Source organism: Etheostoma spectabile, chromosome 1 (assembly GCF_008692095.1).
Source record: "Etheostoma spectabile isolate EspeVRDwgs_2016 chromosome 1, UIUC_Espe_1.0, whole genome shotgun sequence".
NCBI classification, from domain to species: Eukaryota; Metazoa; Chordata; class Actinopteri; order Perciformes; family Percidae; genus Etheostoma; species Etheostoma spectabile.
Window position 1 is genome coordinate 7,035,225 of NC_045733.1, and position 16,835 is coordinate 7,052,059.

The following is a 16,835-nucleotide window of genomic DNA, read 5'->3' on the forward strand; positions in this document are numbered from 1 at the left end:
TTGTTCTGTCAAAGACAGACCACAATCATCACAAGAGAGCAAACAATGTTGATTCATATGCACTTTATTCAGACATACCCATGTTTAAACGTCTTGGCAGAGCAGTACGTAATGTATGGAGTCTAGCTTGAAAAGTCTCAGAGACTGAATATAAGCATACCTGGTAAAATCAGATGAATATACTTAAAATATTAGAGGTTCTTGAGTTATATGATGTATCTACTCTGTATTTGGTAGCCAGAATAAAGCACCCCTTTATCTCAAAGTATATTCAAAAATATTATCCAAGTTTGCATAGAATAGCAGATCACACGTGACTTGCTGATCAAACACCATTGATTTACTGTCTAGATGACACTAAGGATTCAAATGTCTCCTTACATCAAACAAGGAGGACGCAGCAAATATGATGGCAAAAGTGTAAGAATTACAAAAGAAAAAAAAGAAGCATTCGTCATTGTTTACAAGCCAACCATATGACTGAGAAGATGACTTCCCTTCCCCAGCAAGTATCAAACATTTGACAGACTAACATTAATAAAACACTAAACCTGTAGGGTCCACTGATGACCAAAGAGAGGTGAAGGCTCCTACTCCATACGGACTCCTGCACAGATCTGATAGCAGGAGAGGTCAGAGGTCATGTCATTAGACGGAGGTGCCCTCTGTGGGCGCTGATGTCTTATTGTCGTCGGGCTTCATGGCTGGGAAGAGCAACACCTCCTGTAAAAGAACAGCAGAGAGGTTTTTCTCTTTCAGCATGAACATAAAAGAAGACGACTCCTCTTGAGATGCACTGGGGGAAGGCACCATGTGGTCACACATACTACGGGATCTTATTTTACTGTAATTTGTTACTTTGAAAATGTCTTTTTAAAATTATGGTTTGTAATTCATTTTTTGACAGCCTGTACCTAAAGGAAATATTAAACAGTTAATCATTTTAGGCTCATAACAGTCCATTAATGTTGCCTTCAAGGGCCATCCGACTATAGTAAGACAAACAAAAAAGGCAATAATTACATGGAAAAGAGAGGTGAAAGCATGACTGCTAAGTTAATAACTGATACATTTTACAATTGTGTTCCTTCATGTAACATTGGAAATGGACTTACAAATATTATCATCATTTACTAATATAATGTTTCCGTTTTCTAATTTTGAACATGCAGACTATAAGACTGTACTCGGTTCACAGCACTAATGATGGGAAAACCGACAGCACTAAACAATTTTCCAGTTTAGAATCAAGTGATTTTTAGGTTATCATAATTTTGAGTCAACATCTAGGTCTGGAGAAATTACTTTTTTCAATTAATCTCACTGAACAGATTTCTTTTTGACCCTGTTGAAGTCCAGGTCAGTTTGACTTTTGGAGCCATTTCACTGGAAACCAGCATGTGACGCTGGGGGTGGAAACTTTATTTAAATGTGGCCAAATTGGTTCAGCTTGTGTTGCGTACAGCAAGGTCACAGGTTTTTTTGGGTGCGGTTAAGCGTATGATAACGTAAGATTTAAAGAGGAGCTATTATTTTGTTTGATAAGTTTGAACTCTTGGACAACAAGTTATTTATTGGCAATTGTAGTACAAAATGCATGCATCTACACCGATGCCACGCGTTAATTACTGAACAATCAAAGGAACAAATGCGCACCAACATTGACTCTGAACATTAACACAGTGCCCTATGTTAACCGGAGCTGGGATTTACAGTGATTAGCAAGGCTTTCTTATAGCGCAAAGAAAAATTATGTTTACATTCAGTGTTACTAACCAAAAAGCATGGGGTGTACCCCTGAGGTCTAACAAACATTTGCAAGCTGCATTGCAACAGATCTTTAAAGTATTTAAATCCTGTATTGTTAACATCCATGTTTACTAGCTTGCCTACTCTTACATTGTTTTGTTGTGAATTGCAACTACCTGTGGATCAGTATAAAAGTGTGAAACCTTTAGCACTTGCATGCATGCGAGTCGTTGTGAGACAAACCACTCATAGCAAAACAGCTCCATAGCATAGTGGTTAAAAGTCCACAGGAAACAAATTAATCCTCCTAATGATTGTTTTGGAAGACAGTGACAAACAATCTAATTAGTCATTGAGGTACAAGGACTTAAAAATGGGCGCATCTGCTTGCTTCATGATTCATACGACAGCTTTACCTTGATGTTGTTGGAGTCAGTGAGGAACATGGTGAGGCGATCGATGCCCATTCCCCAGCCGGCAGTTGGTGGCAGTCCATATTCCAGAGCTGTACAGAAGGTCTCATCGACAAACATGGCTTCATCATCCCCCTCAGCTTTGGCCTGAAAAAGATCCCACTCAAATTATCAACATGCACCAATATACCAACTTTCACTGCAACAGTAAAAAATAAACACAAAATAAAAATAGATGAAATAAGGAACGTTATGCTTGTATACACACCATGGCTTGCTGCGCGAAAAGTTGTCTCTGTCTTATTGGATCATTCAACTCAGTGTAAGCATTGCAAATTTCCTTCTTCATCACAAAGAGCTCGAAACGCTCCGTTAGGCCTTTCTCTGATCTGTGCCTGTAATAAATGAGGATGTTTGAGTATAAACCTAGGTATTGCCATTTTTAAAAGGATAAATTTGAGGTTGAAATAAGTCCTTTCTCACCATTTTGCTAAGGGACTCATGATTTGAGGGTGATCGCAGATGAATGTGGGGTTGATACAGGTGACCTCAAGGAAATCTCCAACCAACTGGGGGGGGGGGGGGGGGGGAGTCATTAGTGACAGACCTTAAAATATCACAATTGAAAAAAGCAATTAAGCGTACATCCGATGGAGAGTTTTATCAATACAGAACCTTGTCAAGGAGGCGGGCAGTGGTTCGGGGTGGAGGACATTCAACTCCTTTCTGTGTACAAAGCTTGTCAAAGAATGCACGCGTCTCTGAAGGCAAATGAGTAAAAGGGAAATATAAAGAGAACTCCGAAATGAGCTTGCGAAATATATGAAATATAGAAATAGCATGATGAATAAACTACATTTGTGATAGAGACAACGAGAGAGATATAGAAAAAAAAATGAGCAATGCCGTTTATCTAAATGGAAACAAAAAGACTCTCACCGTCACTGTCGTAGCTGGTAGCAGGCGGGAACTTCACTCCCATAATCTTCTCCAGGTCGTGTGTCATGCTTACTCTTCTGAACGGCGGCGTGAAGTCAATCTCACAGGCCTGTCCCTCCGGACCATCAGGGTGATAAGTCACCTTGTATCCTCCAGTGATGTGCTTCACCATTCCTAAAGCAGAGAGGACAGCATAGTGTTTCTGCCAAGAGAACTGACAACTTGTTCTGCTCATTTTAGCGTTATCTGTAACTAGTGTCGGGTGGAATTAGCAAACTAATTTCATTAGCTAAATAACATTAACGTTAGCCAGCGGCTGCAGCGGGGGCTGCTCAGTCCCTCTACTGTTTTTGCCGAGACACAACGTTGACAGCCCTGGAGATGGATAACCTGTTTAGCCATCTCCCGATGTCCACTGCTGCTTCGGCAGGCTTTTTGCTGCTGATTTCCCGCTGATTCGGGCATCGCTGTTTCGTAGTATGGTGCCATAGCAATGACTACGACTCAAAGCGGTTGTGCGCCTCCATAACAAGGTCTATCTATCAAATTATTTAGTTTATACATGGTTGAAATTAGGATTCAAGTCTGTCAATCTTCCTGACTGTGGTTTTTATTTGCAATGTGAGAACAAGGCTGAGAGGAAAGAGAGGAATACCACCTGACAAAGAGGCTCCCCTCATGGCATGCTCTGCACTGATAGTAAGCAATTGTGACGGTCCTGCAAATGCTTTTTAGTTTCATTTTTAGTGTGCATGGCGGCTCATTGAGGTGTGGCAGTTTACAGGGTAGGCTCAGTTGTTTTACTACATTTGAAAATCTGTATTTTGAAAAACACCTGTAGCAAAGGGAATCTACTTAGAGTGCCAAAAATACGTAGGCAAGTAAAATGTAATAATAAAGCGCTTTCAGACTTTAGTCACTAAGTTCTTTACAGGGGTATAACACAAAACCCAATCTATAATTAGACATGATACACAATCAGTATTACACAATAATACTAAGAGCGCAGACCAGCTGCATCCCAGTCAACCAAACACCTAAATAGGTATATCTTTATCTGATGGGTTGAGGAATGAGACTCTGTATATGGGCGCACGCTCTACCAGGTGAGCAACCCAGGCAACCAGCTAGCTTTTTATTAACTACTTCTGACTATGTTCACTATGTGTTTTCACCTACCTGAGAGTAGTTTCTCTGTGATTTCCATCAAGTCATGGTAATCAGCATATGCCATGTAGAATTCACAGGTGGTGAACTCTGGATTGTGAGTGAGATCAATGCCTTCATTCCTGAACTGACGACCAATCTCATACACTCTGTCTATTCCACCAACCACAAGCATCTGTGGTAAAGATATGATGTGCAGCATTAATATTTGACCAATGTAAAAAAAAAAAAAATGTTTTTAATTATCTCCACAGGCCAGGCCCCTGGTAGTGAATGGTTACCAAGAAGCACAGCTCTTAAAAGTGATGGCTGACTGAAAAGCATATTACCTTGTGGTAGAGCTCAGGCGCAATCCTCATGTACAGGTTCATATCCAGCTCATTGTGGTAAGTAACAAATGGACGGGCCACTGCTCCACCAGGAATAACGTTCATCATTGGTGTCTCAATCTAAAGTAACAACAAACATGATTCAGCAAACCAGCTTACGCTGACTAATAACTTCCTTAAATGCGGAACACATTTACAAACTAGAGCATTTTAAAATCCCTATTTTTTGTATAAATTCAAGAGTAAATTTGTGTAAACACAATTTTTCCACTCAAACTTCAAACTTACGATATACATTTAATTAATTAGTTGTGTGACGTCAACCCCTATGTCTCATCACACTACAGACGCCAATTCGTACCTCCAAAAAGCCCAGCTGATCCAGGAAGCTGCGCAGGTATGTGATGATTTTGGAGCGAGTAATGAATTTTTGCCTCACGTAGTCATTGAGAATCAGATCCAAGTAGCGTTGGCGAAATCGTGTTTCCTGCAAAAGAAATTACAGTGATGAGAGAAAAAACGCTTCAACATTGGTTGTTATGACTGGTCACTGTCTTCTTCCCATCCACACAAGCTACTGTGAACATAATTCGGTAAAATTGTCACGTGTCCTAACAGCGCTGCTCTTGAAAAGACCACAGATCTTCAAGGTAACATTGTGCCAGATGAACTGGAATCTTGCCGTCAGGCACATATCAAATGTTCTCAGTGAAACTTTGATTAGTCGTAGCAGAAACACTTCCAACATCAATTATAGCTCTATTCCATTGTAGGAGTGCCAGTGAGCCATGCAAACAGGGTGGCATATACAATGAAATTGATATACTGTACTTGTCATGTTACTGCACATAGAAGTCATTACACTTACTCCAACATTCATCATCTGCCATTGTGCTTTCAGTTAAAAAAAAAAAAAAAATTGCTGCAATGGTTAAGAAGTGCTGTGCAATCGACATTTTGTCCAACAGGAGAAAAGAAACATAAAACAATGAGTTTAACATTAAGTTCCTCCAAATATTGCCGCTCTACACTTTTAATTTAGCCATGTGTTGGGTTGTTTGGTCCCTGAGTGATGGTAACGTCTATGCTCATCCTCTATACCACAGCCATGACACCAGTGTTTGATAAATCAAACTTAAATGCCAATGCCCTAAATATGTGTTGTATGTACATTGAAAATAGAGAGACTTAATAAATAATCCTTTGACTCTGTGTAGGCCACTCTCCCTTTAAAATGTGGTATTTGCCAAAACTGTGATTTTGTGTCTTTTTGAGAAAAAGGGACAAAAGTGCAGGGCATCTCTCACTAACTGAGTGTCTAATCATGATGGGCATTACCTTGTCTTTGAGGCCAAAGTGGAGGTGAGGCAACATGTGCAGACATGGTGATAGTAGGGTCATCTCGATGGGTATGATGCTCAGCTCCCCTTTTTTTGTCTTCCCCGGGTTACCACGAACACCGATAATATCACCGCGCCGCAGTTTGTTGTTGATGGCTACAAAGGCCTCCTCAGACTTGTAGCTCCTGACAGAGGGAAAGAAAATCACTCACTGCACTCTCAATTAACCACATGATGAAAAACAAATAGTTAGAGGTGCGATGATATGCCAAATAACAATTCACAACACAAAAATGTGATATCTGACTGAAATAATCACATAATCTTGATGAGGAGTAAGTTTTCCTCCACGCCCTCTGTTCTGCTCCACATCAAGTATAATTATGACCTGTAAAACAACTTCACCAAACCATGCCACTCCGTACAAACTCTGTACTAATCACCATCCGTTTGCAGTCATGATGCCTCTAAATATTTAGTTTTATTTTTTACCAATGCTATCATTCTGTACCTTGAGTTTGCCATGACTTGCAACTTGACGCCTTCACCTCGCAGGTCGTAGAAAATCAGCTTGGCACCAGAAGCCCTCTTTGCATGGACACGGCCTGTTAAATTATATATCAAGTTTAACAGGTTATCTACTGATGATTACACTGCATATATAAAATGGCAAATATGTTTAATATCATAAAATATACCTGGTACCTGACACATTGAGAACAACATCAGTCAGCTGGTCTCCAGGTTGTAGATTATTGTATTTCTCGATGAACTCTGTAAGTGACAAGTCTACATGATACTTGTGAGGGTAGGGGTCCTCTGCTGTGCCCTTCAGGTCCTCAATGGCCTGGGTGCGGATCTTGTAATATTGCTACATTAGAGAGAAACAAATTGTTGTATTTATACAAAAAAATAAGGGTGTAAAAAGTAGGGTATATGATCACATAAATCTCTCACATTTGGGTCAAGCGTCTCCTCGTCCAACCCACAGGCATTTTGTGCCGTCTGGTCATTGGATTCCTGGTTTTGCACCACCTGCTCTTTGACCTTGGCTTCTTTCTCGGCCGCCTTCTTTTCGGCTTTCATTCGTCTCTTCAGCTCACTGACGAGTAAAAAAGGAGTAATCAAAGCTGAGCCAAAGGTTAGATATTTATTTTTAATATTTATATTTTAGACTTAGAAGTTTGCTGTCAATGATGCAACTACAACTGAAGTTGCATGGATGTTAACAAAGCGTCACAACTGCACACAAATATACAATTTCCCACATAACCACATTGCACGTTTATGCTAACCAGGTGTTTACTATTTTTTTTTTTTTTTTTTTTTTTTTTTTAAACAAGGCCACGCCATAATCAACTACTAATAGAGACAAACACTCATGTGCTCATGTGGAAAGGGAAAGAGGACCTCGTTTCTCTGATGACAAAAGGTTGGTTGTTTTTCTCATTGAAATGGAAAAGCCACCAACCTTTTGTCACCTCTCCATCGAATCCCGTAAATTTGAGCGGGGACTGCAGTTGTACATGGGGGTGCACATTTTAACCACTGTCCCCTGACCCCAAAGGCTTGGCACAGCTGCTGCCTGGCTGCCCTGACCAGACACAGCATGCTGAGCTACCACAGTCAGCAGACAGACCTGAAAAAATAGACATATGTACAATAACAGTGTAGCTTACAGCGCATGCAGTAGAGGCTGTCTTTGGCCCACCAGGCTAAATTATACACTAGAATAATATAACTCTACTAGTCCGCACCAGGACCATAGCCAGATCACCAATCCAGTCAATAAGGTAAAAACACTTTAGTAAGGTTAACTCGTAGAGAATCAGATATGGTTTACTTTTACTTTTGGTTAGCCAGGGGTCTGTTAGAGACTCAGACTGCATGGTCAAAGATAGTAATATAACGTAGCAAGGTCGAAGAACAACCAGGTAGCATGATTTAAGAATTGTTCACACGCATTTTAACCTCCAAAATGCATAATAAAATACTCTGCTGGAGAAACGCTACATTAAATATACCATACGTTAAAGCCAATATCTGACACAAGGAAACAAAACCACACGATTTTGTGGACACGACCAATATTTAGAGGCAATTTATTTGATACAATTGTGGATCTTGTAGTTTTATTTATTAGTAAAAGGCACTATTGCGATTGGTTTCAGCTCATGCCCAGGACTACAACTACCAAGAGAGACAAACGAACTGAATCCTGGGATCTGTAGGCTTGTGGCATCACCATATGGAGCCCTCACTTCGCTATCACCGTTAGACCTAATGCAACGCTGAATAATATAGCATAGCCAAATTAAAACGGTCATAACTGCTAAAACAACAAATTGTTGGAGGAAAACAACACTGTGTTAAGGGTTGATAATGGTTAAAATGCGATGGAATAAAAGATTAAGCTCACTTTTTGCTGAGTTTCTCTCCTTCTACCGCTGTAACGTCGGCCATGTTGTAAATGCTGCTCTCAGAAAGATCAACCAACGCGCATGCGCCGCAAAAACGCGAGAACTTGATGGTGCGTTTGGTTGAATGTCGGAAATCAGTAGACTGAAAATAGAGAAGAAGAATATTTCACACAACATGAGTATATCCCATAGACAGTATAAGAAATCGACAATGTGACGCCGTTGTTTTCAACAGAGACCAGTGAAGTCATTTAGTAGCACTTTTCCGGTGAGGGCTGAGTGTTACTTTTTTTGTCTTCAAAGAACTTTATTATTCAAGTACAGATACACATACTGCGCAGCCTCCAACTGTTAATATAGAACATATATATTAATATATTCCAAATAGATTTGGAAGCAACTTAATAAAAGTTAAGTGTATTTTTTTTGGCGGAACACAGATGTTTCACACACATCTTCAACCCGGCTACATAGACAATCTAAACAATAACCAGAGTTTTTAAGGTGGGCACCCAAGATTAGTGTCACAAATTCAGTATCCGACAAAATGTCTCCCCTTCTCTTCCTGAGTTATGGCTTTGTATAATAGCCAGGAAAGTGTTTTTGCAGGATAATACGATGTCACAGTCGACCTTTGACATTTTGGATATAAAATGTCATTGCTTCATCATTTTATCCCGTGTGCCAAATTTGAAGAAATTCCCTCCATGGGGTCTCGAGATAAATAGTGGTCACAAGAATGGGATGGACGGACAACCCCCAAACATAATGCCTCCAGCCCATAGACCGTGTTTATATTAACGGTCTATGCTCCAGCCATGGCTCCTCCCGCAGCCAAGTGTTCTTCTGCAGTGACTTAGAATAAAAAAACATGAAAAAAGCTCAAACTGGCCTAATATTTAAAGTACATATGTTTAATATAGATAGCAGCAAGTTTACAGAAACGTAATTGCAAGAGAATGAAAAAATCCCAACTAAAGCAAAATATAAAGAAAAGTCCCCCCCCAAGGTAATAATACATGGTTAGAAACAAAAATGAAAACATTTCCCCTATTTCCAGGGTTAAAAATATGCTGTTTATTAAAAGAGTGACAGTTTAAGAAGTAACAGAAATGTTGAGAATGGATTTTGGAAAATAATAATAATACCAGACATTTTGCAAATTACATGAAAATGTATGTTTTGCAGATTTGTAATTGCTCTAAATTATAGGACACAATTCTAGTTTGCATTGAGAAATTTGCATTTTTTTACTGATTAAAAGATTTACAAATCGGTTTCAGGCGGCACTCAAAGCATCAGAAAATATTTCAACAAGCAACATAAATAATAGAAAGAACATCTATTTTGGTTTCTACTTTATGCTATTTAGAAAAATATATATTCAAAAAGTAACAGACCTACATTTACAGTATATTAGCTGCATAGCAGTTTCAGGGAAAATGTGTCTGCATCTACGTTGTATAACATAAATGCAATGGATACTTCAGTACAAACTAGTTGGATGCATGACAGAAATTGCACAACACAACCACATTTATCTGGTCACTGTTGTTGAGCATTTAAAGTACATTTAAAGTTGTTTGGCTTAAAACATTCTAGTTAATGAAGACTAATCATTACTGGCAGAACCAGGGGTATCAAACAGCCAACAATGGTAAAACATCCATCTGGTCGCTACTACAACATCTCCTTGAGGCACATGTATATTTTTTATTAGTGTCTAAAGTGACATTTTAGAAACAAAAATAACACCTGTGACAGCAGATTTAATTTGTTGATATTAAATAAATGGCTATTATACTATTAAAAGAAACCCAATTGTTCTATTGCAAGAAACAGAGAAAGTATGAGTCTGTAGGAAATGTGAGAACTTTTATCAACAAGCTCCCTCTTTTCCATGTACAGTTAGTAGAGACTCTATAATGAGTCACACTTTTACATATTTCTGATCTCCAGTTACATTGGAAACACACAAATGAGGAAACTGTAATTTCAAAAAAGTAATTACCTCCCTAGTATGTGTATAAAAGAGCATTTTGGATCCACAAGAGACATTTACAGCCATACTGTATAATCACATTCAGTTCTACTGTATATATTCATAGTAAAAACACTGACATTTGTTGGCCCTGCTTTGAAGGATTTCTAATTTTAATAATTGTTTTAACTGTTTGAATGTTCAACTATTTGGTAAAAAAGGAATAAAGGGCCAGCAATTCAATTATTAGCCTTGAACAACCACATGATATGTACATGAAGGCCTATATTATAACAAAACAATAACTGTGCACAGCAATGTGCATAATATTCGTAGTGTACAAATCACTTTACTGTCTCAAAGGCATCACCACCAGCATCACAAGGTGCTAGTATCAGCAGGTGTGGGGGGCGCCAGATCACATTGCTGTCCTCAATTTGGTTAGAATATATCTAAACATAGCTGATTACGGGAAACTATTTAGATAATAAACAACACACAAATAAATTAAAGTACATATGCTTCTCCGAAGAGAAGCATATGTACTACACAGATTAAAAAAAAAATATATATATATATACTGTATATATATGTAACAAAAGATCTAAAGTTAAAATAAACAAAAACAAATAAAATCATAAATACTCAACACTGGAAATTTTAGTTCTTCTATTTCACAATTTGAAGAAGGCCAATCACAGATAGCTCTTTTCTCCAAAGTCAGGTTTCCTTCAGGAGTAGGGTCCCTTTAAAAAGCACTCACAACCACTCAAACTGACACGCCGTAATGACTCACATTAGCCAAGTCAACATTATCTCCATCATAAAACAATAGCTCTTTCTGACTTAAAAGTGTATAAAATGTAAAGGTGTTTATGTGTTTCTAACAAACAAAACAAGACGAGGACTGAGGCATAAAACGGAGATAATTCTGTCATCATCAGAGACCAGCCCATTGTTCATGCACACACTTAGTAAAACTAAACATGACACAAACACAGTTTTTGCCAGAAGAAAAAATCACAACAAACAAGAGAAAGTGTGGCAGCAGGACATCGTTATAATGAAATTTTTATAAAAAGGAAATAAAAGTTTATGAGCCATGAAACTGGCCTGTCATCAGGATTTATGCAAAGCAAGATTTAAGTCAAACTTTGGTCCTGAGGCCACTAGCCAACTGCTGGATGAGATGTATACTGTTGTGTATAGTTGAGCCAGCAAACAGTTGCTTCTCCTCAACATTCACTAAATCAATAACATTACTAAAACTGGTAAAAACAAAAAAAGGCTTTTTTCTAGCTTGTTTAAGAGTACTATTCCAGTTCATGCGTGCCTGACGCAGAATGATGCCATTAAAATGACACTAAAACACATAATAATAATAACATTACATTCTACTCCCTCTACTGTAGATGTGTTTGAATAAAGGTATATGTTAACTGAAATGATATTAACTGAATAAAAACGACTCAATCGTCTCGTCTCGATCTAACTTACTAACTAACTCATTTCCTAATTTCTCCGGATTTCTTAGCTGGTTTTCAGGAATAAATAATGTATTAGCTTTGGGAATGAAAAGTTGATAGGTGTAACAGCATGTTAATACAAAATGTATCTTCTTCACTGTAAACAATGAGAAAGAGGCGGCCCTACACAACAACCCACCACCTCTTGTGGGACTGTACTGTACCCTTGATGAGTAAAGTGGTCAAAAAGAACAGCATCATAATGTGCTGAATTTATATGTAAAAGCGTCCGCCAATATTTGTTATTTTTCTACCGCCACACTTTCTTAAAAGATTCACCCCTTTAATGAATTAAAAAGGAGAATCAGTTATAAAAAGTACCAAACTCACATAGTTTGGTTTTGATGAATACAGACTAAATGTTAGCCGGAACATGTTTGCTTACTGATATCATAAAGTGCTATCTGTACACTGTGGTGGAGATGTTAAAGTATCTTGTCCTGAAAGATGTTTCACAGCTGAAATTGAACATCTTCACTGCACTGTCCCACCAACAGCTAAAATATTCGTTTACAGGTATTACTGCACCAAACAGGTCTAGACAAGACTAGATCTAATTTAGCCAGGCCACAAAATGCCACGTTACCAATTACATTACATTCGTAAAACACCTACTGAGCACGGTTTCCTTCTACGTCATATTATTAATAAAAATATATGCCATGTGGGCTACCAGAGACAGCTTGAGTATATTGATATATTATGTATTGATATAATCAACACATACAGAATAAAGACGCTTGTTTGTGACTACATGTCAGATTAGTGTCGAACACTTTCCTACTTTTCTTCTACCTCTCTGCCTCATCTCTAACCAGCTAACTTTCTTTTAATACACTTTCGGCACAGAAAAAAATTTCAAACCATGTCAACAGCGGCTACATTCCAATTCTTGGATGTATTCAACCATACATACCGCAGTTTTTCTAAACCTTCCTGTTACACCGCACACTCCACCTTCCACGCAACAGAAATACAAAAGAAAATTAAAGGGAACACGATTCATGGAAGCCACTAAACACTCTGGAGAACACTTCAGAAAACACCACGAGAACCGAAAGAATCTGCAGATAAAATCACTGACTATCTACAGATACACACACAACTTCACAAGTTAATGAATAACAAGACCGCTAAGTTACTGTTTTTTTAGAGGAAAAGTTGAAGGAAAGCACCAAATGCTGCTTTTCTCAAAGAACAGTAATGACAAGTTGTCTGTTATTGCCTGGAGCCCTCTCATTTTGCACCTTTGTTACAATGAGGAGTCAGTCAGTCATAAAGTTAATAGGAGACATTCTCTTTCTCAGCCAGCCCACCCAGCCAAGAAGTTCCAAACCAAATTCCTGTCTGGACATTAATTTGTCATTTTGTCCTTAAAATGAGATAAAAGATATCATCCAGGCCACTCTGGAGAATATTCATTAAAAGGAAGAGACTTGTCTCAAACCTCATGATGCAAGACCAATTTACAAATCTTTTACTGCATGGGCTTATTAACAGACAATATTTAGACTTTTTTGTCTATATTTTACAATTATTCCACATATCAAAATAAAAAACAATCCGTGAACCTGCATAAAGGTTAGTATGAACGGGTTAAGTTGCTGCCTGAGTCCTGCAGACTGACCAGCAGGTCATCAATTTTCTCCATATTTTGAGAGGCACTCATGCTGTTCTGCACAGGTCGAGACTGAGACAGGGACTGGCTGAGCAGGGACTGGATGTGTGCGTCACTCTCTCTTTGATTCTGACCAGATTGGCTGATGGCAATAATCTGATCTGACAACGTGTTTCCAGGAGTGTTCATCAGCTGGCCACATTCTGCAAGGAAGGAACAGAAGGAGTTTAAAAACCTCAGACTTATAAGTTTGTAATGCGAGTCAAATATTCATTAAAATATTTAATAAAAATTCAATTTGTTTTACAAACATTTATTAAAACAAGATCCTTAATATAGTGTCTCACACAACATGGTACAAAAACAGATAGTATTGACATGCACTTATATACACAAGAGTCCAGTTCTAATTCAACAATCTATTCATTTGCTGTTTATTGTATGACAGGTGACCACCTCTTTAAATAAATGTCCATCCTCAATTGTAATTTTGCTTTTATATTTTTCGATATATTTTCGATATTTTTCACTTTTCATATGCACACATACTTTCATGTTCAACTGTAGTTCAGTTGGATAAAATATGAGTACAATAATTTCAAGTGTATTGAAATTATATAGAACAACAATACGCCTTAGACTACTGTAGGTGAATTTAAAGACTATGGCTAAACTAAACACGATAATAAGTATTTATTTTCAACTAGCAGTATGTCTTATGTATGCAAAACATGATCTTTATATTTTATGTTTTAAACCGCTTGTTTAAAACGTTTACGTGGTTATCAGTTTTAACAGTGGATAGTGTTGTAAGATATCACTATATGGGTCCACTCAAAGACAATAATCAATAATATTACAGTGAATTTGTGGCCATTGACTTATCAAGCAATTAAGTTACAATTACAAATATCTAGCAATGAATTACAAACTAATACACTTATTTATATGGATCAGATTAAATGGACTAAATAAAAGAACTTATATATTTTTTCCATGATGAGCAACTGAGCAACTCCTTTCACTGAGGAAGGCCACAAGATGTGGCTGAAAGCTTCAAAAAGTCAATGAACCTTCTGATGATAATTGTAATGATTTTATAGCAAGAATAAATAAATATCTAAATCAATTATGACATTGGTAAATTAATGTTTTTTGGGGAATTAAAAGGGGATTTCCTTTTTTTACAGGTTGTACCTATATTTCCCGCATAGTTTGTTTACTTTCCCATTTGACAACTCTGATTTCCTTTATGTGGTGCGCGGAACTTTTTAAATTATCTGAGGTGGTTCACAAAAGTTCTCATTAGCTATCAGTCAGTTTTGTAGATGGACCATGTAACATTTGCCATCTGCACTTGTTGGCATGCATTAGCACTACCTCAAAGGGTTAATGGTGTGTACCTGAGCAATCAATTTCTTACCGTTATCAATCCCAAAAAGGAAGAGGCCAGGTTGTTGAGGCTGACTGGGCTGATTAATGCTCCCACTGACAGCGGTCTGAAACAGAGTCCCTGGCTGTTGAACAGGAGAGGAGGTGGTCGTCTGGTGGCTTGCCACGCCGTTCTGTGAGACAAACATGGCTGACTGTGCGAGCTCCTGAGCTGCCAGTCCCCCCTGCAGGGAGGCCATGTTAGACTGAGGCATAAATAGCCCCACAGGCTGCTCCTGCTGGTTGTTTGAGCTGCTGCCCAGCTGCATTGGCTGTTGCTCCTGAAACATGACCTGCTGTCGTTGATCGGTGGGGTTCCCTAAGGCCATGGGCTCAGAGCGATCCTGCTGGTTTACTGTCACCATGCTGGCCTGGGAAAAGAGCAGAGAGGGGTTTGGGGGCTCTTGGGAAACTAGACTGCTGCTGGTCAGCGGTGGCATCTGGCCCTGGCTGCTGAACAGGAGGTTGGAGGTCTGATCCGGAGTGGACAGGGGGTTGTTGCAGAACAGTAGGCCAGCTTGCTGTTGCTGCTGCTGGCCTGGAGAGAGTGTGTTTGCAGATGGATGTGGGGAGATGTTCTGAAACAGGGAAGCCTGCTGGGCCGGCTGTGTGTGGGGCTGAGGCTGGGAGGGCTGCTGCTGCTCCATGGGGCTTCTTTGTTGGATAGGGGAGAGCTGTGCTTGAGCCTGAAACACTGATTGTGGTTCAGGGGCAGGTGTTTGTAGAGCACTAAGGAAGGCCAGCTGCTGCTGCTGCTGCTGCTGCTGCTGCTGCTGCTGCTGCTGCTGCTGTTGTTGTTGTTGTTGTTGTTGTTGTTGTTGTCTGTTGTTGCTGCTGTTGCTGCTGTTGTTGAGCACTACTGGTTGTGAGCTGAGAGGGCAGGGATGGCTGAGGGAGGAAAAGTCCCGGGGTTGAGGGCCGTTGGTCCGGAGACTGTAGTACTGTCATGGTGTTTTGGAAGAGAGCAGCCTGGACCTGCTCCTGAGAGGCTTCCTGAAACAACCCCCCTTGTGGATCTTGTGTTTCAGCCAAAGAACTGGGATTGTGGAACATGGGTGGTGAAGGGTGTGAGGGGGTCTGCTGGAGGAAGTTGGTCTGAATAGAGAGCAGGTCACTCGCCTGCTGAAATAGAGCTGCTTGTTGCTGTTGCTGCTGCTGTTGTTGATGCTGCTGTTGGGCCTGTTGGAAAAGAGTCCCCTGGTTTGGTACCACTCCTTGTGATGAGCCCTGCTCTGCGTTCTTGCCCTGAGGATCATCCTGAAACATGCCACACTGCATTTGTATCTGTGACTGAAACAGCTGCTGCTGTAAATTCTCCAAAACCTGCTGCTGTTGCTGCTGTTGCAGCTGTTGTTGCTGGATGTGTTGCTGCTGAATTTGCTGTTTTTGGATCTGTTGTTGGTGCTGCATGTGTTGTTGCTGGTGTTTGGCCATTGAGTTGTCAGACTGAAGTGGTAAGTTACAGAACCCTTTGGCTTTAAGTTGCCTCACTGCCTCCTCCAGCTGGGCTACTTCATCAGGGGGGAACATCGTCAGTTGCTGCTGTTGTGGCGTAGGTTCTCCACACAGCCTCCCCACAGCTCCAGAGTTGCTGCCGGGCCTCTCCTGTCCGAGGCCCTCTCTGGGCTCCAGAAGGAACTGCTGTGATCCCTGCTGGAGCAGTGAGTCAGCAGGCACAGAAAAAGAGCTGGCGGCTGCCATGTCCTGCTTCTGGATAGTGCTTAAGGGCTCTGTATTGAGAAAAACAGGTGCCTGACCTTTGTCAGGGTCGCCTGCAGGCTGAGACAGGTTGTTGGAGAATGGTCTGTTTTCATTAAGATGTCCTGCAGACATGTCTGGGTTCTGCTGGGCTGGACACAGGTCACCAGGCTGCTGAAAACACAAAACAAAAGATCAGTATTAATGTACTTTATTTTGATTAT

At 39.7% G+C, this 16,835-nt stretch overlaps 2 protein-coding genes across 3 annotated transcripts in view; both read right to left on the reverse strand.

Annotated features, from left to right (window-relative positions):
- Nucleotides 1-46: 46 nt before the first annotated feature.
- Nucleotides 47-8,628, reverse strand: kars1 (lysyl-tRNA synthetase 1). Of its 2 annotated transcripts, XM_032522812.1 has the most exons (15): nt 8,357-8,582; nt 7,409-7,576; nt 6,895-7,039; nt 6,643-6,808; nt 6,449-6,542; nt 5,936-6,122; nt 4,959-5,084; nt 4,598-4,717; nt 4,281-4,443; nt 3,102-3,275; nt 2,838-2,923; nt 2,646-2,731; nt 2,431-2,557; nt 2,166-2,309; nt 47-723 (listed from the first exon to the last, which is right to left on the reverse strand). In XM_032522812.1, the coding sequence occupies exons 2-15, from the start codon at nt 7,546-7,548 to the stop codon at nt 649-651; spliced, it is 1,833 nt and encodes a 610-aa protein (XP_032378703.1). In that variant the 5' UTR covers nt 7,549-7,576; nt 8,357-8,582; the 3' UTR covers nt 47-648. The 2 variants fall into 2 exon arrangements, with proteins under 2 accessions (XP_032378703.1, XP_032378793.1); XM_032522902.1 differs by lacking the exon at nt 7,409-7,576 and having other exon boundaries at nt 8,357-8,628.
- A 627-nt stretch (nt 8,629-9,255) lies between these two features.
- Nucleotides 9,256-16,835, reverse strand: part of nfat5b (nuclear factor of activated T cells 5b) — a 49,961-nt gene continuing 42,381 nt past the window's right edge. Inside the window, exons 12-14 of the mRNA XM_032514938.1 lie at nt 15,767-16,785; nt 14,906-15,705; nt 9,256-13,685 (exon numbers count right to left, since the gene is read on the reverse strand). Of these exons, the coding sequence (XP_032370829.1) occupies nt 13,447-13,685; nt 14,906-15,705; nt 15,767-16,785 (2,058 nt within the window). The 3' untranslated portion in view covers nt 9,256-13,446. The remainder of the gene's footprint in view (nt 13,686-14,905; nt 15,706-15,766; nt 16,786-16,835) is intronic.